The sequence below is a fragment of the Staurois parvus genome, unplaced genomic scaffold (genome assembly GCF_062004578.1).
Source record: "Staurois parvus isolate SC_StPar_1 unplaced genomic scaffold, SC_StPar_1.0 ptg000052l, whole genome shotgun sequence".
Lineage (NCBI taxonomy): Eukaryota > Metazoa > Chordata > Amphibia > Anura > Ranidae > Staurois > Staurois parvus.
In genome coordinates, this window is record NW_028317848.1 from 2,829,358 (window position 1) to 2,856,033 (window position 26,676).

A 26,676-nucleotide genomic window follows, 5' to 3' on the forward strand; every position below is an offset into this window, starting at 1 on the left:
CTTAAATTGCTTGAGCTTGTGACAAGTTAATTTATAGCTTGCATTCTTAAACAAGCACAGTACATGGCTTTATTTACTTTAAGGTGAATATAAATGTTCAATGAAAAGGTTTTGTACAATAAAACTAGACTGGGGGCACATCATGACAATCTTACCCTGTACCAAACAAGCCTGTTTCTTTTTTATATGCTAACACAATTTGCTGGGCCGACAAATGCCGAATTTCAGCTGAGCTTACACTTTCTTTTGCAGGGCCCTATGCTATCTGAAACTGTGCCAGTATGAAGAGGCCAGACATGACTGTGACTGTGCCCTGCGCAGGGATGCTTCTAATATCAAGGCTTTGTACAGGCGAGCTCAGGCCTACAAAGGATTAGAGGTAAATGAGAGGATAATAACTGACAAAGCATAACTGCACTGCTGCTGGATTTCTATGCCACCAGCAGCTTGTGTTGTAATGTAGAAATAGCCCACAGACAGGAAGCCGTATTCACTGGGTGTGTTTGAAGTGATTTTCACAATCCAGGCATGTAATGTATGGTAAAGTTCATCTGTATTACATGGTCATACAGTGCATTGTGTATGTTTATGGAAGTCACAAGTGAACATACTGAGTAGTACATTATACTGATATTTTCTACTTTCCAGAGGAATGGCTGCATTTTAGTCAAGTGTTTTCAAATAATTCAGCCTTTCATTCCTAAAACACGAACAGATGTGGTCATAAAAAATCATGCTGCATTATATTTTTATCTTGGATGTGTTCTCTACATTTAACTGAGCAAACCAGTGTGTACAAAATAAAAACACCAAAGCTTTGTCGGCACCTGATGCTGCTAATCCAACTTTACATATCCTCAAGACAATATACTGTACATAGAGTTCAGTCTTCTAGAACATTTGTACAAGTACTCCACCATAAGCCCTCAGGAAGAGAGAGTCCATATCCCCTGGAGCACGTTGACTGTATACTACAATTCCAACCAGTAAAGATTTTGTATAGAACCTACCCAGGTTATACTACACAGCTACCTACTGTTCATCTAGGAAACGATAGCCACATTGTTCATAGAAGTAAATCAACTTAGAACCCAAAGTTCTTACACATCACATGTGTATGCTCCAAACTAAGCCTGCCACCCGGTTGTCAACCATCCAGCTCTACCAGTACACACTTACTAGAGATAGTAATATAGTATAGTGATATATATTTGGTAGAATATATATATATATATATATATATATATATATATATATATATATATATATATATATATATATATAGATAGAGCTCAAAAAAAATTAAAAGAGCACTTTGAAAACACATCAGATCTCAATGGGGAAGCATATCATGCTTGATCTCTATATTGATATTGGGTAATGTGTTAAGAACGTAAAAATGCCCCATTGTTTGATGGAAATGAAAATTATCAACCTACAGAGGACTGAATTCAAAGACACCCTAAAACTCAAAGTGAAAAAATGATGAAGCAGGCTAGTCCATTTTGCTGAAATTTCATTGCAGCAACCCAAAATGATAGTCAGTAGTTTTATGGCCCCCACGTGTTTGTATGGATGCCTGACAACTTCAGGGCATGCTCCTAATGAGACGACGGATGGTGTCCTGGGGTATTTCCTCCCAGATCTGGACCAGGGCATCACTGAGCTCTTGGACAGTCTGAGATGCAACCTGGCGACGTCTGACTCAAAACATGGTATCCCAGAGGTGTTCTATTGGATTTAGGTCAGGCGAGTGTGGGGGTCATTCAATGGTATCAATTCCTTCATCCTGTAGAAACTTCCTGCATACTCTTGCCACATGAGGCTGGGCATTATCGTGCACCAGGAGGAACCCAGGACCCACTGCACCAGCGTAGGGTCTGACAATGGGTCCAAGGATTTCATCCCGATCCCCAATGGCAGTCAGAGTGCCATTGTCTAGCCTGTAGAGGTCTGTGCGTCCCTCCATGGATATGCCTCTCCAGACCATCACTAAACCACCACCAAAACGGTCATGCTGAACGATGTTGCAGGCAGCATAACATTCTTCACGGCTTCTCCAGACCCTTTCATGTCTGTCACATGTGCTCAGGGTGAACCTGCTCTTATCTGTGAAAAGCACAGGGCGCCAGTAGAGGACCTGCCAATTCTGGTGTTTAATGGTGGTTCTGTGGTGCTGGGCAGTGGGCACAAGGCCCACTAGAGGACGTCGGGCCCTCAGGCCACCCTCATGAAGTCTGTTTCTGATTGTTTGGTCAGAGACATTCACACCAATGGCCTGCTGGAGGTCATTTAGTAGGTCTCTGACAGTGCTCATCCTGTTCCTCCTTGCACAAAGGAGCAGAAACCGATCCTGCTGATGGGTTAAGGACCTACTACGACCCTGTCCAGCTCTCCAAGAGTAACTGCCTGTCTCCTGGAATCTCCTCCATGTTCTTGAGACTGTGCTGGGAGACACAGCAAACCTTCTGACACTGACCCTAGCCAAATGCAAAACTAGTGAAAAACAGTCAGAAAAGATGAGTAGGGAAAAAAATGCAAGTGGCCTCTACCCGTAAAACCATTCCTGTTTTGGGGGTCATTTCATTGTTTCCCATCTAGTGCACCTGTTGTTAATTTCATTAACACCAAAGCAGCTGAAACTGATTAACAACTCTCTCTGCTACTTAACTGACCAGATCAATATCCCAGGAGTTTACTTAAAGGGATGCAATACTCTAATTAAAAAGTGTTTCTTTAATTTTTTTGAGCAGTGTATATATAGTAGAAGTTATGTGTATATGTATGTATGTGTGTGTATATATATATATATATATATATATATATATATATATATATATATATATATATATATATATATATACCTTTTTAGTTTTTACTAGACTTAGGAAGAATATATGCTTCTGTCAGGTAACATGGCCACTGCAGCTTAAGCATATATTTGCAAATGTGTGCAAATTAACCCCCTAAAGCCCTTGTTTTCAATGTGACTCAGGGCCGGTTCGGTTTGTTGAAGGTTGGCTGGTAAGTGAGCCGGGAATTTCTGTAAATTTTTAGTTATGTGTTGCCCTTCCTTGTGCTCCTTGCTGATAAAGAATTATTGATTGATATGAATGACTCACCAGTTACATTTCTACAAAGAAAACTATGATTAGCCTTTACCCACACCATAAATTTAATTTACATTTATGAGATGTTATATGCTCTTTGCTAACAGTATAAGCAAGGCAATTGTTTTAAGTGTCTTCCCTTGGCTCCATACATGCATATAATAGGAGCAATGAATATTTCATGACATGCACACAACATTTCTTTAGGTAATATGAGGTAAACAGAATGGGGCAGAAACTGGGAATTATGGTACTCGGAGGGGTATGATAAAAGCAACCTAGGGCACATCACTGTACTCTTCTATAGGTAAGCACGCTTATGTTAGTTTTGTGCACATTTTGGAATATACTGTGTTCACATTTTTGAAGATAATATACATTAGATGTACTGATTATTTACTGTCCACACACTGTACAATCCCATTGCAAAATGTCCCATTTTGACTACTTTTTAATGATTTGTAATGATTATTGTTTGATTGTGCCTTCAGTTAAGCAGTTATTACAATTCATGACTAATACAGTGGATCAAATGGAATGAGACACATTGGAAGGTGACTTTTTTTATCCAATTAAATCTCACATAATATTAAAGCACAGCAAGAAAAATGCACAGACACAGTCTAAGGCCTCGAGCACACAGGACGTTCTGACAACATTCCTAGAAGCCTTTTCTCTTGGCAGCAGCATTTTGACAGAAATAAATGTTTGACATTTGTAAGTGTGTAACGCATTCAGGTGCATTTAGTCACGTTAGTTCATTTCATTGTCCATTGAAATGAATTAACGCTCAAGCGCTAAATGCATTTAGTGTTAACGCATGTTTAGACTCGTTTCCGGGCGTCAATCATTTTTTCTGCCAAAACGCCACTGCTCCTGGATGCACTGGTCTTGGTTTTTTTCTCCTGCCTCTTAACTCCCTGCCTCTAAACTCCTCTAAACGCCTATGTGTGAATGGACATATAGGCTAACATGCAATGGCATTTAGATGCAGGAAAAAAAATGCCAGGAGCCCCTAGGAGCAACCGGAAAATCATCCATTGTGTATAGGGTCTAATAGTGTGGGAAGGGGTAGGAAAAGATGGCCAAACACAGCTTTTGGCACACAATGAGTGTGATTTCTTAGGGGACGGGAAAGTGATATTAATTTCTTCTCCATGTGCATAATATGCATGTAGTGCTGATATGTTCCTATGAACACATACACACATATTATATATTGCAGTCTGAGACACGGACCTGCAAGAGCAGAACAAGAGGGTTCTGTAATGATGTGTTATACTAATAGTAGAACATTTAGATTTTTTTTCTTTTCCTTTAGAATTATCAAGATTGTGCCAGTGATCTTCGGAAAGTGATCTCTCTAGATCCAGGAGTCCAGGAAGCCAGTACTTTATTAGAAGAAATCACACCATTTTTATCAAATAGTCTAAAAGCCAATCGACATGACAAACAGAGGAAGAAGATCCTGATTGATGAGGTATGTCACTATTATCAACTAATAACTGATAGGCTTTAAAATTACAATATTGTATTATTATTGGAAAGGCACTTTCACGGTATATAGGGGAACAATAACAGAACATATACTGATAACCTGTGTAGAGACATTTTCTACCTGGGTTAACCTGCAATGTATAGTAATGCACTATCTACTATGTTGTGCATTGTGGTTCAGTTCATTGTGCATAACCCCCAATGAACCTTGCTCGATCATCTCTTTGCACACTGTTTTCAGCACAAAACAGAATCTTGAGCCATCTCTGTTGGAGGTGTGGGGTGTTGGAGAAAAGGTGCAATGTCTACCTGATAAATGATTAACTGACAAGCATTCTCAATGACTCCGACCTCAAATTTCTCAAACTGAAATAGAATCCCTGAAATCCTTTCCCTTCATAAGCTATGAGCTATCTATAAATGACATCCAACAATCCTACCTAAAGCCCAACTCCAAAATGTAAAAAAAAAAATTTGGCTTTGATCCATTACACTACAGGATGGCTTAGGAAGTGGTGTATAGAGTCAAGACCAAGGAGTAAGGTAATTGAGGCACAATACACTATTTAAATTTAATTTTGCCTGGAGCTGGGCTTTACCCTCCTCCATGGCAGAAGACATCCCTCCACCTCCATTTATTCCCCACCCCCCACCTAATATTGATTCCTCTCTGCAGCACCTACCTTGTCCAGACAAATCAACAAAACACCCCCTTTTCTACTTCTTACCATGTTTCCCTGTATTACACACTCATTTTCATCCCTGGAGCTGGAATTCTGCCCTTCTGCTACAGAATGTACAGCAGCTCTATGGGTGGAATATGTTCTATTGAACTTTGTTATCGGCTCAAAGTTTTTTCTTCTATTGTACATATGACAGCCTTGAACAAAAGTCTTGCTAGTGTTCAGTATCACTGATTGTTAAAGCTGCTTTAAAGAGCAACTTCAAAATAATAATAATATTAATAACAATAGAAATATTAATAGAAATAGCGATAATATTAGCAATAGAAATAATAATCGAAATAGAACTAATAGAATTATTAATAATAATGGAAATAAGTAATACTAGAAATTGAACTGGAAATAATAACAATAAAATAGTAATATTAATAGAAATAATACTAGAATTAGAAATAATAATATTATAAATAATAATACAAAAATAGAAATAATAATAGAAAAAAAAAATTTCTGTTGTGTGCAAGGGAGCAGGATTAAACTGTATTATGGAGAGTGGGTAAAGAGTGCTTTAGTAATTTTCAAACTGAAAAGTTCATGAGAAAATTGTTGAACCCAAATAAAAGTGCAGATTTGTTTTGAGCATTAAAGCAGAGCTCCAGGCTTCCCCTCTAAAATTAATATATTATTATATAATATTATATAATAATTTTTATTATAAGGACACTTGGCTATCCATGGATTCAGCGATGTGCTCCCCCAAGTCTTCAGTCGGCTTCAGGTGTAGATGACGGCATCTTCAGTAAGGGAAACCGGAAGTAAAGCCTTGCAGCTTCAGAGCCAGCTTCCTACTGCACCAAATGTGCCAAATGTGGTAGTGGAGGGGGTAGGAAACAAACAAGCGAAATTTCCCCCTTTGGGGAAGTTCTGCTTTAAGACGGGGAAACGGGTAGTGGAAGGTTTTTTTACTGTAATGCAGAGAATGCGCATAAAACGGCTGGACGGGAGCAGTGCAGGAGCAGGTGGCCATTTATAAACATCCTCCCGCATCCATTGCCTGTGTGCGCTCCAAGAACGGAACACTGATCACTGTACGGGACCTCTGTGAGAGGTCCCGATCATGTGATCACATGAATAGTAGTAAGCAAGATGTCACTTGCTGACATCATTGCTTACTACTAGTGAAATTTGTGAATGATCACAGAGGTCACATGGTACAAGGCTATTAACAGCCTTGTACCATGTGACAAGCAGTGACCAATCACAGCTTACACAGTATTTTTCAATGGCTGTTAGAATGCAGCCAAAGAGAAGGAGAAATGATTGTTTTTATAGCCCTTATGGGTGTAAAAGCAATCAGTAAAAAAAAAAATCTTCATCACCCCACACAAGTAGTACAGTGTCACTATTAGGGTGAAAGTATGTTAAAAAAAAATAGCAAAATAATAATATAAAAAAAAAATAAAAATGTAAAAAAAAATAAAAATTTTTTTTTTTTTACTAAAAAGATAGCTGAATACATTTTGGCCAAGATTTATGACAAAAGATTATTTATTGCAAAATTTTAAAAGAAAAACACTTTTTTTTTTTTCAAAATGTTTAGACTTTTTCATTTATATAGCAAAAAAATAATTGCAGTGGTGAATAAATACCACCAAAATAAAGCTTTATCTGTCTAAAAAAAAATGCTAAAAAATTCATAAGGGTACAGTGTTGCATGACCGCGCAATTGTCATTCAAAGTGTGATAGCACTGTAAGCTGAAAATTAGCCTGGGCAGGAAGGGGGTGAAAGTGTCCGGACTTGAAGTGGTTAAAGAACACTAAAAAAAAGTATTAAACAAAGACAACGTGAGTAATATCAGCAAGTGAACAGAAATAATACATAAAAATGTAAAGGCCTGAACCCAGACCAAACTAAGTGCAATATAGATTGTGATGAAATACAACATGAACAATTTTGTGCTTATTGGCGCACAATTATTTCCACTGTGCATTTTTCACTGGCATCAGTCCAGATTATAAGGTGCATTTTTAGTTTCATGCACCATGTATAATTAGTTTTGCACATATATTTCTTCGCTTTTTGATTGTCACAGTTTTCTTTGCACGGCGCTTTTTGTGCCCTTTTTATTTAGGACGTGCTAGTCCTATTACAATCATCACAATCCATATTGCACTTAGTTTGGTCTGGTTTCAGGCCTTTACATTTTGATGTATTTTTTATGATGCATTTATAGTTTCATGCATTTGTAGTTTCATGCACCTTGTATGATTAGTTTTGTACATATTTTTTGCCATTTCATTTTGGCACAGTTTTCTTTGCACTGTGTTTTTTGTGCACTTTTATTTAGGACGTGTTAGTTCTATTATGTTGAATACATTATTTATGTTAATTTGGTGACTATTGTTCACGTTGTATTTCATCACAATCCATATTGCACTTACTTTGGTCTGGGTTCAGGCCTTTACATTTTTATGTATTATTTATGTTCACTTGTTGATTATTGTGGACGTTGTGTTCATCACAATCCATATTGCACTTAGTTTGGTCTGGTTTCAGGCCTTTACATTTTGATGTATTATTTATGATGCATTTATAGTTTCATGCATTTATAGTTTCATGCACTTTGTATGATTAGTTTTGCACATATTTTTTGCCATTTGATTTTGGCAGTTTTCTTTGCACAGTTTTCTTTGCACTGTGTTTTTTGTGCACTTTTATTTAGGATGTGTTAGTTCTATTATGTTGAATACATTATTTATGTTCGCTTGGTGACTATTGTTCACGTTGTATTTCATCACAAGCTATATTGCACTTTGTTTGGTCTGGGTTCAGGCCTTTACATCTTTATGTATTATTTATGTTCACTTGCTGATTATTATTATACTCCTAGATTGTAAGCTCCAAGGAGCAGGGCCCTCCTATCCCTCTTGTATTGAACTGTATTGTTACTGTATTGTCTTCCACTATAATGTAAAGCTCTGAGCAAACTGTTGGCGCTATATAAATCCTGTGTAATAATAATAATTACTCATGTTGTCTTTGTCACAGTTCATATTGCACCTAATTAGGTCTGGATTAAGGCCTTTATACTTATCACCTCTGTTTTGGGGTTATTTTTTCTGTCTCCCCACTCTTCGAATTATTGTGTCCTTAGTACTATTGATATTAGCGCAACACCATTTTATTTGTTTTTAAAAAAAAGTATTGCATTCAGGATGCATTTAAAAATGCCTTGGTATGGTTCTGCATAAGCACTCTTGTTAATCAAAATGAGGCTTTGAATTTGGGTTTTTCTTTTGTATTTCAATTGTTTTTATTAATTTTAAACCGTATAAAACAGAGGCAACAAAACACACCCACGCAGGGGCTATCAATTGCACTGATAAAAAAAGGCATAATAGAGCAGACAACGCTCTAATTCTAATAAGGCAAAACGTATGCCCACGCAGGGGCTATCAATGGCACATAGGTTACAATAACATCAGTGAACCTCTGACTAACGCAACTAAAGGCAGCTGTCCACTGTCACACCAAAACAAACAAAAAAGAGAGAACAGAGAGGAAAAAAAAAAAAACACACATACACACCAAAGAGCAGGGGTCCACGAGCGCCAATACCAAACTCCATTACCTCCCCACACTGGCCGGGGGGAGCGTGGGAAAGGCGTATTGCAACCACGGCTCCCATATTTTCAAAAATTTATGTTGAGAGTCGTTGCATATACTCGACATCTGTTCGTTGAGCTGGGTTTTTCTTTTAAGACCAGACATCCTCACCCTGGTCATTCTGTGTTAGTTATGGGTCTAGTAAGGTTAGTGACCCTGTATTCAGTAGATGTAGTGTACAGTGCTATCACTTTACTGGATAATTTTGTCCACATGTGAATAAACATCAATTGCATCAGATTTTAGCGCCAGTCATTCATATATTAGGTTCATTCAGGTTACAGAGAATCATATAAGAGTCTGCTGAAGCAAAGCCATTTATCTGTCAGCGATTAGCACTATAAGTGTTTATATGTGTTATATATGTGATAACAGGACCTCTTAGTGTAACAGATATCAGGGGTAATGGCCAAGTTCTCTGGAGATAAAAATACACAAGGCTGGAGGCTGAGTATATTTAGAACCATCACTGAACTTCATGGTGAGTTTTTATATCTTCACTCTTTACAAGGGTGTCGTATTCCCCATTTATACACCAAAAGAATGATGCAGACTGTCTGCCATTCACAGATACAACTGGCAGACATGAAAGTGGGGCATGTTTATAGAGGTTTAAAATCTAGGCCCATTTGATGTGTAGAGGTGACGGCTTTTTTGTTTGTTAACATTCATGTGAGTCTGCGGCAGCTGGTAGATGTGAACGGCAGCATAGGCAACTAAGGTTTAAATCCAGATCTTCACTTGTGGTGTAATCTGCAGCAGATGTGATTTGATGGTGAATAGACAGCCAATGATCAGCAAATCAATCAATATACTTAAGGTGAACCTTGGCTGCAATCACATCTGTGCCATTTTGCTTCCCTGCTGTCTCATTTTGCTCTGAGATTCCATAGTGTCTGACCAGATGACTCAACGCCTAGGCATCTGGTCACATAATCTCTGTTGGAGGGTCAACAAATCTGCACTGATTTCCCCATCAGCATAAAGCACATAACCAGATGCTGAGGTTTTTCATCAGGTAACCTTGAAATCTCAGTGCTGTGCTTTCTGTAGCTTAGGCATAGGTTCAAAGCCTTTTGGGAATGATAGGTGGTGAATAAGCCGGTAGGTATTCGGTTCTTTTTTAGGAATAATACCCAGCGGCGATATCCCTGGCACCTGCAGGTGACGGGGCAATTCAGTTGATTATGGATTATTTCCTTTTGCTTTTCGTGCAGATTTAACACTATCACCTGCACTATCTGATCCATTGGAAAGATTTGGTGTTTTCCACATTATCTTTGGACTTTACCCTTCTTGGACATTTTTCATGTGACACTTTTATATTTGTTTTTTGACATCACTTTTGTTGTGATATCACTAATTTATGTCTACTGGGTAGTATTTGTTTTTTTGATCACCGCACTCATCACAATTATTTATGTAATATTAAAAATCCCGCATTTAGGGATTCACGTATTTATATTCACTATTTCTTTTGGCTACATATAGTCTCATTGGGCACTACAGTGAGGAACAGAAGTAGTTGAACACCCTGCGATTTTGCAAGTTCTTCCACTTAGAAATCATGGAAGGGTCTGAAATTCACATTGTAGGTGCATTCCCACTCTGAGAGACAGAATAAAAAAAAAAATTCAGGAAATCACATTGTATGATTTTTAAAGAATTTATTTGTCTTGCACTGCTGAACATAAGTATTTGAACACCTAAGAAACAGCAAGAATTCTGTCTCTCAAAGACCTGTTACTGTGCCTTTAAAAAGTCCACGTCTATTCCACTCATCAATCTAACTTAGTAGCACCTGTCTGAGCTCTTTAAAGACACCTGACCACCCCACAGTCAGTCAGACGCCAACTACTACCATGGGCAAGACCAAAGAGCTGTCAAAAGACACCAGAGACAAAATTGTGGACCTCCACAAGGCTGGAAAGGTCTCCCTCGGACTGGGGCTCCATGCAAGATTGCACCTCGTGGGGTATCACTGATGATAAGAAAGGTGAGGAATCAGCCCAGAACTACAAGGGAGGAGCTGGTCAATGACATGAAGAGAGCTGGGACCACAGTTTCAAAGGTCACTGTCGGTAGAACACTACGCCGTCATGGTTTCAAATCATGCATTGCACAGAAGGTTCCCCTGCTCAAGTCATCACATGTCCAGGCCCATCTGAAGTTTGCCAATGACCATCTGGATGTTCCAGAGGAGGCATGGAGAAAGTCATGTGGTCAGATGAGAACAAAGTAGAACTTTTTGGTCTAAACTTCACTCATCATGTTTGGAGGAAAAAGAAGGATGAGTTGCATCCCAAGAACACCATCCCTACTGTGAAGCATGGGGGTGGTAACATCATGCTTTGGGGGTGCTTTTCTGCGAAGGGGACAGGACGACTGCACTGTATTAAGGAGAGGATGAATGGGGCCATTTATTGTGAGATTTTGAGCAACAACCTCCTTCCCTCAGTCAGAGCATTGAAGATGGGTCGTGGCTGGTTCTTCCAACATGACAACGACCCGAAGCACACAGCCAGGATAACCAAGGAGTGGCTCCGTAAGAAGCATATCAAGGTTCTGGAGTGGCCTAGCCAGTCTCCAGACCTAAATCCAATAGAATATCTTTGGAGGGAGCTGAAACTCTGTGTTGCTCAGCGACAGCCCCGAAACCTAACAGATCTAGAGGATATCTGTGTGGAGGAGTGGGCCAAAATCCCTGTTGCAGTGTGTGCAAACCTGGTCAAGAACTACAGGAAACGTTTGACCTCTGTAATTGCAAACAAAGGCTTCTGTACCAAATATTAACACTGTCAAGCTGACGGAGGCAGACTAGTAATTTCTGTTTATCTGGGACCGGGATCAGCCGTGGATAGTTCTTAAAGGAACAAGAGTGGGGTTTAACACAATAAATTATACCGATAATGCCATAATTAGAAACAATGGACAACCTGTGAACAGATCGGGCTAGGATGCTAATAATTGATGAGTAGGTAAAACATGGTGTGGACACCGACACAATACAAAGCAATTAAAAAATATGTAAACCAATTACTAAATAAGTGAGGCTAAAAATATAATGAATGTATATATTACACGAAATGCAAGAAAATTGACATTATGAATAATATAAATATGCATCTTAAAAAAATGACATGACTAAAATAGATATACGTCATAAAAAATTACATGATCACTCAAATATACGTCATGAAAAATGACAGGATAATGGCTAATGTAAATATACATCAATAAATGACATGATGACTGGTATAAATTACATTAAGAAGATGTAAAAACAACCTATATAAAAATATACTCACTGATTGATGAGGAAATGAATAAAAAAAAAGGGAGATTAACCCAGATATGGTCCAGCCACCCCCATATTATCAGTATAGTATAAATACAATCAGATTACCTGAGAATGAATAGAAAAATATGCGAATGAATGGTGTGTAAAAACTGTATACATAGTAACCGTTAAGGAACCGATATCTAGATAATGGTCATTTCCAATTCTCCATTCAAACCTCCAAGTGAAAGGGTGTCTAGAGAATAAATCCAAAAGGTTTCTCTGGCATATAATTTATTAAATCTTTTTGCTTCTGGCAAGGTTTTCGGGATTTGTTCTAAAACCAAAACTCAGAGTCCTATAGGGCAGGGGTGGGCAACTGTGGCCCTCAAGCTGTTGTAGAACTACAAGTCCCGTAAGGCATTGCAAAACTGACAGTTATAAGCACGACTCCCAAAGGCATGATGGGACTTGTAGTTCACCAACAGCTGGAGGGCCACAGTTGCCCGCCCCTGTTATAGGGGATTTCTGGTGGTACTCCGCAAAGTGACGGGGAATACTAGGTTTATCTGTCCCTTCTTCAATTAACCGTCTGTGCTCTCAGAATCATTGTCTAAGTGAGCGTATAGTGCGGACCACATAGTTTACCACATGGACAAAACAGACAATACACTATAAAGTCTGACGAACAATTGTAAAAGTTGTCACTTTTATAGGTCTTGCCATTTATAATATAGTCCTTTTGTCCATGTGTGACAAAATAACAGTTCTTACAGAGAGCTTTACGGCATTGATACATGCCTGTAAGTGGGACAAGGTTTGTAGGGGGAGGATTAGACACAGAGATGAGAAGTTTACTGGGGGCTATCTTTTTTTTAAGATTGGGAGCCCTATGGTAAGTGACTTTTGGTTTAGTGGAAATGTTGGTTTTCAGATGTTCCAATGTCTTAATAATCTTTTTTCCATCCTGACATGTTGGTTATTGGTTTGGAATGTTGTGATAAATCTGGTGTAGTGACCATTATTTTCTCTGTTGATTTTTACAGGTTTGCCTTTTAGATAATAGCTATAAGCCTGGTCTGTTAATTCACAATTGGTACCCCTTGTCTAAGAATGTATTTTTTAAGACAGAGCTTTGTTCTATATAGTCACTGTCTCCGGTACAATTCTGCCCCAATCGACAGAATTACCTTTTCAGGATATTGCAAATCTATTTAGGGAAATGGGAGCTGTTGTAGTGAATGTAGGAATTGCCCGCAGTGGGCTTACTGTACTTCTTGGTGTATATTGTACCATTACTATGACTAACCTCCAGATCCAGAAAGGCCAATGTGTTCGGATCACAAACATAAGTGAAAGATAAACCATGGGAATTATTATTGCAATGTGTGACAAACTGGTTTATTAATGTGGCTGGGCAATAATGTCATATATGTATCTCCCATAGAACACAATATTGGCCACAAAGAGGTTGTTTTTCCAGATGTAGTTTTCTTCCCAAAGTCTCATGGCTAAATTGGCATAGGATGGAGCAAAATTAGCTTCCATGGCTGTGCTTTGCATTTGGATGTAGTATTCACCGTTAAAACTTAAATAATTATTGGGTAAGCAAAATTCTGTGGTCTCCAAGATAAAGGAGGTTTGTATCAGATTAAGATTAGGATCTGATGAGAGGAAATATTATAGTGCTTTCAGGCCAAATTAGTGTGGGATTGACGTATATAAAGAATTAACGTCAAGTCAGAGCCATAAATAATTGGTCTCCCATTGGTAGGGGGTTAGTAATTTCAATAAACATGCACCATCCTGCTTTTATGAATGTAGTTTCTGAGCAAGTGGCTGTAGAAATTGGTCTATGTACAAAGTAAAGCCTGTGGTGTTACTTTCCATAGCCGCTACGATTGGGCAACATGGGGGTGTTTCTATGTTCTTGTTAATTTTCGGAATGTGATAAAAGTAGGGAATTCGGTAGCACTCCCTGATGAGAAACACGGCCTCAGATTTAGTTATGATGTGATTATGAAGAGCCTGTTGAACTAATTTATCTTCCTCTAATTTTAATTGTGTAATGGGGTCTTTAGGAAGCTTAGTGTATGTGGATGTGTCTGCTAGAAGTCTTTTGGCTTCCAGGATGTAATCTGCTCTGTTTTGGATAACGATATCACCCCCTTTGGCTGCAGTTTTGATTACGATTTCCATATTATCAATTAATGTTTTGAGTGCCGTATTTTCTTGTCTAGAGAGGTTACTCTTGAGAGGTTGCGTGGATGTCTGACAAAGGTTAAGTAAGTCATAATAGACCACTTTATAGACACTTTTGAGATATGGGCCTTTGACATGCGATGGGGAAAAAACACCGATTTGGGTTTGAGAGATGTGTATACTATAGGAGAGAAGGTTTCCAGATGTTGCGTAAAAAGGTTCAGTTCTAAGTTCTCATTGTATAATTGTTCTAATGTTTCTATTATATCTGTTTCGAAGTCGAAACAGATTGGAGAAGAAGTATATGATGTATGTATGTATGATATTCTTGGACAATTTATCTTTTTCTTGTTTGATGTAGAAATATCTTTTGAGGGATAGATTACAAATGTATCAATTTAAATCTTTAAGTAATAGAAATGGATTGAGTTTATTAGTGAGGGCAAAATCGCAGAGAGAGCAGTTTGGCCTTCCTGCCTGCTGGCTGGGCCCACCTGCAGAGATAGAGAGCCCAGTGCCTTGCCCCCACGTTATTTCCACTCGCCAAATGCAAGCAGGCGAGTGGAAATTTTGAGGGCTGCTCTGACATGTTATGTGTGTGTCTCTGTTACAGCACTAAGTGTAATTTGTCTGCTGCTTCATTCCTCTATCAGCATAAATCACTTGTTACAAGTTTTCCTGACACCAAGAGAAAAATGGTGACAGGGGAGGGAGCTCCAGCAGGTTAACAGCCTCAACTCTGTTCCTGTGATCTGTGTGAAGGGGGAGTGTCTCCTCCCTCCAATCAGCTTTCAGAGCTCTCCGCCCTCTTTTTTCTGAAATCTCAGACAAGCTTTTTAAATTCTGGACTTTGATTGAATGTATAGAAGAGAAGATGGCACATAAGCAGGTACAACTTATGTAGGAAGATTTTTTTTCATCTCTGTGTATTACCTGAGGCTATTCATTTCAATTGGTATATGTAATGGTTTACAACCAATTTAACTCCCTGTCCTTTAGAATCAATAGGATGTGAGAAGATATATTTCCAATAATATCCCTTTCTTCACAGTTGTCATGGGAACAAATGCCCCCATTGGAAGATTTCCTCTATTCCTGTTTTGGTGGCAACCCAAAATTTTGGATTAAACTTCACTTAAATTTCTGGTGATATGGACAATTACAAAGAGTTAGAGTGAAGCCAACCGAAATGTTCGTTTTTTGTTTTTTTTTTTTTTTCAGCCTGTGTGCTGAATGAAAAAAAAAAAGATCCTAACATTCCTCCATCCACATTGATCGATGTGGATGAAGAAATCTCTGCCAAAAAAAGTGAAAAAATATATGCCGAAGCATAGGAGCGATCCGCCCACTGACCACCCCAGGCCTCTAATGCTTGGGCATACAGTATACATTCATTTTATAATTGTGGATGAGAAATCTCGCACTGCAGGCATTGATGTATGTAATCTGAGAGCAATGTCATGCTGCTGTCAGAATAAACAGATCAGTTCTGCAGCTGATTGGCGTTCCTGCAATGCAAACAACAAAAGTTAACAATAAAACACAGTAACAATCTAACATTAACTCAATAAAATGACAACTTTATTTTTTTTAATTTGTTAAATTTTTTAATTTTTTTTACTTTTTTAATCTTTTAAATTTTTTACTTTTTTAAGCTTTTTTAACTTTTTTTTGTAATTTAACTTTTTAGAACTATAACCTTGCAGCCTTTGATCTGATCTACCTAACATCTTTTGAGATCCTTGTGTGGGAATTGTGTACCCTAGACTGTGCCATGCTGTACCCTAAACTAATACTCTGCTAGTGTGTGGTAGAGATGAAATCAGTCCTTGATGCAGAAACCAGGTTGGCGAAGAAAGGAAGAACAGAAAAAAACGGGTGTCATGTTTAATTCCACGTCTGCTACAGACACAACTTTGTTTAGGGTGAATTTTGGGTTGGGGTACCAGGAAAGACATCAGGAAAATGCCTTTCATGCAACCAGCTCGCTGCATCTAGATGTGGGGTTTGGGCAACAGCACCTGCTGGATAGAAAAAGGCTGTAACAATCACTTCCTGAAATTTTAGGAAGGATCAACTGCATCCTGTTGCTTTGTAAAGCACAAAAGCATTGTATAGAGCGATTTGAAAAAAATATACAGAAACCTTTTTTTTACCAGCGTCTGGCTCTGCGGGACGCTAAGTACGGCTTTATCATCTCGTTGTTGAAGTCTACGCCTCCCATATTAGGATTATATTCGTAGACACAGGAAGGCTTTTCAACGCTAGGTGTCATGCAAATGTGCAATAAAGGGATGCTAAGCGAGCGCTACCTTTAGCTTTAGAGAGTAAAGATCAAGCTACTAGAACACCAAAAAAGGTAACCATAAGAAAACCTCCAGTACAAAATATATCACAGTAAAACAGGTGCAGCGCTAAAGAATAATAAATATATACGGTATATACTGTATGATACAATATCAGCAAGTGCAGAATAGATAATATCACCTAGTGGTGATTATTAGTGACTAGATAGTTCAAGATGATAAAATCGTGTGGATCCTGAGGGATCACAATTCCAGATATGTGGGTGTCCTGAACCAGGAGTGATAGATGATGTGATTCAAATGAATGAAATACGCACTCACCAGAAGTGCGTTTAAAATACGCAATATGAAATCCTGCGTCATCAAGCAGTAAGTAGGTTATCCGTTTCCAGGTCAGGTCACACCATAAATCACCTTCCAGGCTCATCAGCGTATTAGGTTCCCTGGTCCGTTAGCATGTATCACCATCTGGGGTCATCTCTTTGCTGTATGGGCACTGCGAATGATGGCACTCACACGGAGAGCCCAATGAGAGACCACATAGCGTGATACTGTATAAAGTACCTTTATTTCAGATAGTGGGTACAATCAATGCTATAACAATAAAAGGTACTGACCATGTGTTCAGGATGGCCACCAGCGGTGGTCAGATGTCCAGTTGCTGTAGCCCCCCTGACGTGTTTCGTGCAAAGCACATAGTGATAGGGAGAAAGGGCTTACACAAAGGTACTTTATACAGTATCACGCTATGTGGTCTCTCATTGGGCTCTCCGTGTGAGTGCCATCATTCGCAGTGCCCATACAGCAAAGAGATGACCCCAGATGGTGATACATGCTAACAGACCAGGGAACCCTATACGCTGATGAGCCTGGAAGGTGATTTATGGTGTGACCTGACCTGGAAACGGATGACCTACTTACTGCTTGATGACGCAGGATTTCATATTGCGTATTTTAAACGCACTTCTGGTGAGTGCGTATTTCATTCATTTGAATCACATCATCTATCACTCCTGGTTCAGGACACCCACATATCTGGAATTGTGATCCCTCAGGATCCACACGATTTTATCATCTTCAACTATCTAGTCACTAATAATCACTACTAGGCGATATTATCTATTCTGCACTTGCTGATATTGTATCATACAGTATATACCGTATATATTTATTATTCTTTAGCGCTGCACCTATTTTACTGTGATATGTCATGCAAATGTGGACTGTCTTGTCTGAGTGAATAGAAGACAGTACGAAAACATTTTGTTTGTCCTTCCACTTCATTGCAAGAAGTTCTTTATTGCACAAGCAGGCTTTCTACCCCTTTATAAGTCCAGGTGTTTAAAAGCTGGGATGCCCAGAAATTAGGCCGCACAGTACACAGCAGCCAATTCCACCATTCAGTAAGTGTCTAAAAAGTGGTACACTTGCATAATAGTTGTCCACATACAAATGGTATCCATACTATCTTGCCACTGCTCCCCATTTAGTCTGGGCATGCCTATGTTAAGGGCTAGGCCCAAAAAAAATTTTAAACTCGGAAACCGTGATACGTTTCCACTTGAATGGTCTGACAAGGTACGAACTTGGGTTGGCAGCGATGTATTATTGTGCATAAAGGTCCACAATTGATACAGATCTTTCATGAAAAAAAAAGGGGATTTGTTAAATTTGCTGTTTCCACTTAAATTCCGGGTTAGGCTGTGAATGGGGAGATATCAGGCTCTGCTGAATCTGGGGCCTGCCAATCAGGATTTGCAATGGCGTTTATAGTGTATCTGTGATAGTGTTGCTAGCAATCAAATGTGATGGTGATAGTGTGGTAGCCAATCTGACGCTGTCTGGGAGGGATGCTAACGCTATCTGACTTTGCCTGTGATACTAATACAGTGATCAGTAAAAAATTCTGTACACTGTACTAATGACACTGGTAACAGGGCAGTGAAAGGGTTAACTGGAGGGTGAGCAAGGGGTTAAATGTGCCTAACCAAGTGTTTGCAAGTGTAAATGTACTGTTTTACTCACAGAGGATCTCTTCTCTCTGGGACCGAAAAAACTCAGAGAGAAGAACTGGCCAGGTCCTGTGTCTGTGTTTACAAGCAGGTCCAGGCCAAAATTTACTGGCCTGGACCTAATGACCGATCTGTGCTGTACCAAATGGCAGCACAGATTGGGTGGTGTGCGCCAGGGTCACTTCCTTGACAGGGGCAGGGATCGTAGACTGGATGAAATGTTTAACTGGTAAGTAGCGGAAAATTTCAGCTGCGGGCAATTTATCATCCATCTGCAAGCTATGAAATGACTTAGTGCCATGGAATGTCAGGAGGCAATGTATTTCAGTCTATGCAATGTCATAATGCATGTGAATTTTCCCATCCTGGTGGGCATATACTCTTTTTAAGAGCAGCAGCTTTATAATTTATTTCTTACATAATGACATATATGTATATAAGGTATCAGGGTGGGCAGTGTTGTGGAGGAGTGTTGGGTGCGGGTGCTTTACCGCATTGTGAATGAGGATGGATATACCTTGGAAATCCTTCTTGCAGCACTGAGACTGTTCAGATATGATGGTGCCTATTAATAGAAGTGTCTAGTAATCCAGCTTGTGGTTGCTGAGATTGCAGAAATCTATTTCTGAGCTAAAAGATGATCATAAGTCTTATTAAATTTTTAATAGATTAGTGACTCCGGGGGGGAAGGTTTGTTTCCTGCTCTGATTGGATTCCAGCTGAAAATAGTAAATGTACAGCAGTTTGCTAATTGTCAGGCCTGCCCTAGTCTGGTTGAGCCCATACTCTGAACCCGGGCACTATGAGCTGTGACAGGGAATGGAGTATAATCTGCAATATTGCACATATTGGTTTCATTTCCTATTCATTCTCTTATCTACAGTCATCTTCAACATCATAGCCACTTCTCTTACCTGCTCTGTATCAACTCCTGAAAGAGACAATAACTTCTGATTTAAAAAAAAATAAATCAAACCTACTATACATTCTGAAGTGTTACTAAATCCAGGACCCTGCATTTATTATATCTGTTCTTCCAGAGTACTGTACACAGAACATGGAAATGCAACTATTGTAGTGAACATAAACTGCTAAATACCTTTTCTCATCAGCAGTATATAGCAGACTTGTGACTTCTATCAGTGTCAGGCTGAGCACTGGTTAAAGCTTTTTTGAGTTTTCATTCTCCTCTGACTGTCCTTTGAGGCTGCCCCTGACCCTCTGCCTGGACAGTGCTGATTGGCTCTGTGCTGATCATATGCACCCTCCCCACAAAACAACCTGTCTAGCAATACACACCCAACCGAGCATGTGCAGAGTGCCTCCTAGGGCTCTGTACTATTAGCAGATGGATTGGGATTGTGGAAGAAGGGGAGGATCAGAGAAGACAGGATCCAACATCCTTTTTCTCAATTTGGAGGTTTAACCCCTTAGGTTCCACAGTCAGTATAACAAGAATGCTTTACTGCATATCATACTAATTTTACTGTTGTGGGCTTAGAAGAGGAACTTTAACCCAGAAAAGTCCCTTCTGTTGCTCTCAGCCTCTTCCAAATCTCCAAATAGCTTTTTTTGCTGCTGTGATCTGACTTCCTGTTATATGGTGGCGATGTTTGTTCTCCATGGTCTCACTTTATGTAGGAGGAACCTAGCCACCCTCTCATGCTCAATCCTTATTAGGAGAATAACAATATCATTTATAGACACTTTAAGACTGTTATCTCTTTTGGACAATGGTAATGTACCTAGTGTATATTGTATATTTATACATGTCATAGTCATTGTTCTGGTCCCTGTGTGTTCTGTGGAAGATGTTGGTGCCATGTAAATTAGTCCTAAAGCATATATCACTGTACAGAAAATTGCCCTTACCAATCATTGTGAACTGTGACTTTACATTAGTAAACATTTATAGGAGCCACAGTGGAAACCAATACACAGGGCCACTCATACAGACAGGACAAAGTAACAACTGAGCCACAATTGGAACCAGCACAGTATGAGATTAGTTGCAGATGTGAGATGACCATTGCCCAGTCTGTTTTTCTGCCCAAATGTTGACAGTTCTCTTATCTATAGGAGGTCTTCGGCTCCACTGACTGGCGCTGTCAAGAGAACTAGTTAAAAAGACAGATTATTAAACCTTTCCCAAATGTTACTGATCCCTCTGAGAAGCTGGCACCTGCTCTTCCATTCTCCATTGACATAAACGTAAGGTTGAAAGAGTTGGCCATACAAGTTTATGGAGTGCTCCATAGATGGCTTTCCCTGAGGACAGTCAGATCATACATGCACTTTTAGGGTTTTTCTAATGTTTTTTTAGTTTTATTCCAGCTTTACCTTCACACTACAGATGTGACGGTGATCCCACTCTCCTGTATTGATCACCTGATCTCTTGAAACCTGATTTAGCCATCTGCAGATCTCCAGGTTTTGCTGTACATTGTTTCCTGTTCTAGATTCTTCTAGTATTTCAAATAGCTCCAGGGTAACTTTAACTTATGAATTGGATAAGTGCAGTGATTTCCACTGAACAATGATGACCAGTCAGTCCTTAATTGAGAAGTAAAAACTGACCAACTGCAAAGCGTGACACCTCCATAATAGCTCCAGTGCGCATCATTCAACCAGGGTTTCTTTCTGATAAACCTTCCTAGTAGGATAGCAAGAACTGTTCCATATTTCACTAAATATTTTTAAATGTAGCTATAATATCCATGTGTTTACATCTGCCCCAGAAGGAGCTTCTGTTTCTTAGGTCTCAAGGATATGCACACTATGGGGCCTATTTGGAAGGAAGGCCGTTAACTGCCAGTAGATTTTTGGGAGGAACCTGAAGTACCCAGAAGAGGCCCATCTCTGTACAAAGAAGAAAACATACAAGTTGAAGATGGTGTCCCACGCCAGCTCAGCAATGCCATGGTGTTAACAAAGTTGATGTGTATTACAGTATTTTACTATTTGTTTAGCACTCAATATCATGGTAAAATAATTTGTAATCATTGCCCTTAATATGATGATGATGATGATTGAAAAAAGCTTATGAGTTGCTGTGGGATTTTATATATATATATTTCTTAGTGCTGTTAGAAATGTCATCTTTTAAATGTTTCAAATATCAGAAAAAGAATGTCATTCTAAATGTTACTGTTTTCCAGGTGAATGAAAAGGAAGACACATCCAATCACAGCAGCCTTAATGGACATGGAAATGGCAAAAGGAGGGAACGGCCTCCCATCACCAAGCCCAGCAATTCCTATGAGTTTGAGCAGCTGATGAGCGAGATCCAAGCAGAGAAGGACCAGGAGAGATGTGCTCAGCTACTGTCCCTCATAGATCCAAAGGACTTACCAACATATCTGAGCTACAAGCTGGACACAGAGACCCTTCTACTCATTGCACTGTCCTTGAAACATCATGTCCTGGAGGAGAACCCTGCCTTAGTGTACCAGCACCTGTCTCACCTCAGCACAGCTGATCGCTTTACGGTACAAGTCCCAGGATGATTTACAGCATTAGAAATGATTGTATCAGAAAGTAACAGAAGGGAATCCTGTATATGAAATTGTTCAAGGAGATGTTTTTTGTTGCTCCTACCAATCAGATTATCTTTTTTTGTTTGAAGATCATTCTAAACAAGTGTAATGTAGAATCTGATTGGCAGTGCTAGGCAACTATTTTTGTTTGAGATGCTTCCTAGCATGATGCTGAAAAGCATAATTTATCATTTGTCTCATCCGTGTTAGCCATCTGTAAAGATATTGTACAGTGGATATAGAAAAGAATCACCCTCTTTAACATAATCACATAATCATGTTGCTTTGCAGGTTGAAATGAAAACAGACACAGTTTTGTTTTATTCAGCTGTATATAGTCGGTGCAACTTATAACATCCAAGTAAAAGATAAAAAATAACAAAAAACAGACTCACTGAGTTGGAAAAAGGATCACCCCCCTGTGTCAGTAATTTTTTGAACCGCCTTTTGCTTTAATTACTGCCTTTATTCTGTTGGGATATGTGTCTACTATCATGTGATAAATGTGATTATCTACAATATTTGCCCACTCTTCTTTGCAGAACTGCTCAAGTTCAGTTAAATTTGATGGTGACTGTTTGTGGACTGCAGTCTTCAAGTAATTCCACAGATTTTCAATGGGGTTTAAGTCTGGGCTTTGACTAGGCCATGCAAGGACATTGATCTTTTTCTCCTTCAACCACTGTGTGGACATTTTTGCTGTATGCTTTGGGTCATTATTATGTTGGAAGGTAAACCTTCTTCCCATTGACAACTTTCTGGCAGAGGGCAGCAGATTTTCCTCAAGAATTTGATGGTATTTTTCCCCATCCATTTTTCTTTCTATCCTGACCAGTGCTCCCGTGACTGCTGCAGAGAAAACCCCCTATAACAGGATATTACCACCTCCATGCTTTACTGTAGGAATGGTGTTATTTGGATGGTGAGCTGTATTGGATTTCCGCCAGACATATTGTTTACTGTTGAGGAAAAATAATAAAATTTTAGTCTCATCTGACCAGAACACCCTTTTTCATGTAGCCTCAGAATCTTCAAGGTGTGTTTTGGCAAAGCTCAGTCATGACTGCAACCCTCCCATACAAGCCACATTTGTGGAGAATTTGTGATATTGTTGTCACCACTCTTTGTCATAAATCCCTGCAACTGCTCCAGAATTGCTGTAGACTTCTTGGTACCTTCTCTGACCAGTTTCCTCCTGGCTCTTTCATCCAGTTTGGAGCAACGTCATGATCCAGGGAGGGTCTGTGTTGTACCAAATACCTTCCTCTTCTTAATAATAGACGTCACTGTGCTTCTATGCATTGGTAAAGCCTTTGACAGTTTTTTGTGTCCATCTGCTGACTTGTGCTTGTCCAAATGTAAAGTTATGCACTTGGGGGCTAAGACTATGCATGCATTTTACATACTATGGGGAGTAAAACTGGGAGAATCAATGGTGGAGAAGGATCTGGTAGATCATAAGCCTAATAAGGTCATGTAATGCCAACCTGCAGTTTCCAAAGCAAGCAAAATCCTTTCTTGTATTAAGAGAGGTATAGACTTTAGAAAGAGAGATATCATTTTATCCCTGAACAAATCATTAGTAAGACCTCATCTGGAATATGCAGTTCAGTTTTTATGCACCAAATCACAAAAAGGATATCGGGGAACTGAAGTGCAGAGAAGGGGAACCAAACTGATAAGAGGCATGGAGGAGCTCAGCTATGAGGACAGATTAGCTGAACTGAATTTATTATCTCTTGAGAAGGGGAGACTAAGGGGTGATATGATCAACATGTATAAATACATAGGTGGTCCATATAGTGAACTCCGTGTAGAGTTATTCACTTTTAGGTCATCACAGAGGACAAGGGGGCATTCTTTATGTCTGAAAAAAAAGAGATTTAATCTCTAAATATGGAAAGGCTTCTTCACAGTAAGAGCTGTGAAAATGTGGAATGGACTGCCTCAAAAGCTGGTTCTAGCCAGATCAGTAGATTGCTTTAAAAATGATTTCCTAAATGCACATAATATAACTGAATACTAGCATTTATAGGTAAAGTTGATCCAGGGAATATCTGATTGCCCCTTGGGGGATCAGAAATACATTTCTTTTCCCTGCTTAAGCAAATTAGATGAAGCTTTGCTGAGGTTTTCTTGCCTTCCTCTGGATCAACTGTGGGTATAGGACTGTGTATATGGGATTGTATACATTTTTATTGGTTGAATTAGATAGACTTGTATGTAACTTGCCAGCCATAGTTGATTGTTTGCTTGAGTTGCACTACCAGGGACGGAAATGCTCCAGGAAAGCTCTTTTCATGCTGATTTAATCAAAACGAAGACAGCTGTTCACAGTTAAAAGTCAAATGGCTTTTTGTGCCACCAAGAAGGTGATTAGCTGTCAATTTTTTAGGAGGGGGTGATCCTTTTTCCAACTCAGTGTATTTGATTTTTTACATTTTTTTCTGACATGTTGGTGTTCTAGCTTTCACTTGGATGTTATAAGTTGCACTGAGTAAATATAGCTGGATAAAACAAAAACTGTCTTCATTTGAAGCTGCAAAGCAACGAAATGTGATTATTTTAAAGGAGGGTGATTCTTTTCTATACCCACTGTATATCATAGGGAAATTATCATGATGCAGCATAAATTGGGTATCTGTCCTATGTGGTCACTCTTAACTGATTTTTAAGTGAAAACACATGTGAAACCACTGTGTCCCATGACAAGGTCTAGGTTGTAGGGTCAAGAGTTTAGTGGTAGGACATGGACCTAGGGATCCTAAACACCTGGACAGTGATCTCTGGTATAGCGTAGAGTGTCCACCAAAAAAGAAAAGAGAGGGAAGGTGGGAGAGCCCTTATCGTGTAGTGGGTTAATCCACACGCGGTACAAACCTTCGAAAAACAAGATCAAAGTAAACTTACAACTGCTGAGACTGCGGTCACACACAACTGTTGAGGCTGGAGAAAACCTGTCTCCACACAGGGTCAGCATGGTTGCCCTGTTTGCCTCCGGGGTTCCCATCCTAGGTACTCTGTGGGGTTCTCAGGCAGGTAAACTAATCAATAGGAGGAGCCAGCAAAAAAAAACACCTAGATTACATAATTTCCACAAGTGATACACCAATTTTACCACCCTGAACTGGGGAAGTGGCAGTTTAAAGCCATGAAACACGTTATATTTGGCGAAATACAGAAACTGGATGTTTTAATAAAGCCAACGACTTGTGTTTATCCTTACAAAAAACAATTTGGGCAGCTCTGCCGATCGGTCCCCACGATGTGTTTTTTTTTTTTGCGCTGACTCCTCTTATGAGAAGGTCTAAGAGTTGTGTTTCTGTTACATTACACAATGGCAAAGTGTAACAGTGCTAGTGCTTATTCTGACCACTGTGGGGAGGGGGGGGGGGGGGAAGGGGAGGTCAGTGGGAAACCGGACAAATTTCGATCCATGTATGGGCAGACTGGTTGTACAGAAGCTGATCTACCGATTGTCTTCTGTACAACCAGCCTGTTATTTTTTTTACAAATAAATCAGTGTGATAAGTGTATTCTAAAGTTAGGGAAGGCTTCCTGCTGTCAGAATACAATACCGCAGCAGGAGTGATTACCCTATGGTGGGGGAATCGGGTCATTTTATTTTCATTCAACCCGATGGCTGATACAGTATAACCAGTTAAGTCAGCTTGCTAGAGGAAGTTGTAGTTTCCAAATACTGCATTGATGGAGCTTTAAAACAACTGTATATCATTTAGAATTAATGGCTTTATAATTGTAGACAACAGGGGCGGACTGACAACTCATGGGGCCCCTGGGCAATAGGGGATCATGGGGCCCCTGTGTCCTCGCCCACACCCAAAAAAGCCTATGAAAAAGCCAATGAAAGGTACCAGAGGCATCTCATGGGGCCCCCTACTGACCCCGGGCCCTTGGGCAATGCCCGAGTGCTCGAATGGTCTGTCCGCCCCTGGTAGACAATATTTGTGCTGTTAAACACTTAGTGTAGTGCTTATGATGGTAATTAGTAAAAAAAATGTCCAAATCCTCACAAGAGAAAAATAATAGTGAAACAATATAGTACATTAAAGTCTATACAAAATTCATCTGATCCAGTAGTGGTGGTGCCAAGTGAAACCAAAAGCAAGAAGAAGAGATAGAATCCATCACCTATCACCTAATCATTTGGCCTCTTATCGGAGAGAGCTTGACCACTCAAAGGATTGGTCAAACAAAGCGGATATCAAGCCCAGCAGATGAGTCCAGGCCTCCCAGATGGATCTCCATCTTGGGAGATCCATCTGGGAGTCCTTGACTCATCTGGATTCTCTCTCTTCTTCTGGCTTTTGGTTTCACTTGGCACCACCACTACTGGATCAGATGAATTTTGTTATAGACTT

General features: G+C 39.5%; 1 protein-coding gene across 1 annotated transcript in view; it reads left to right on the forward strand.

The window, feature by feature from the left end:
- Positions 1 to 26,676, forward strand: part of SPAG1 (sperm associated antigen 1) — a 114,190-nt gene that overhangs the window by 82,715 nt on the left and 4,799 nt on the right. Inside the window, exons 16-18 of the mRNA XM_089666487.1 lie at positions 253 to 379; positions 4,432 to 4,590; positions 21,917 to 22,246. Of these exons, the coding sequence (XP_089522613.1) occupies positions 253 to 379; positions 4,432 to 4,590; positions 21,917 to 22,246 (616 nt within the window). The remainder of the gene's footprint in view (positions 1 to 252; positions 380 to 4,431; positions 4,591 to 21,916; positions 22,247 to 26,676) is intronic.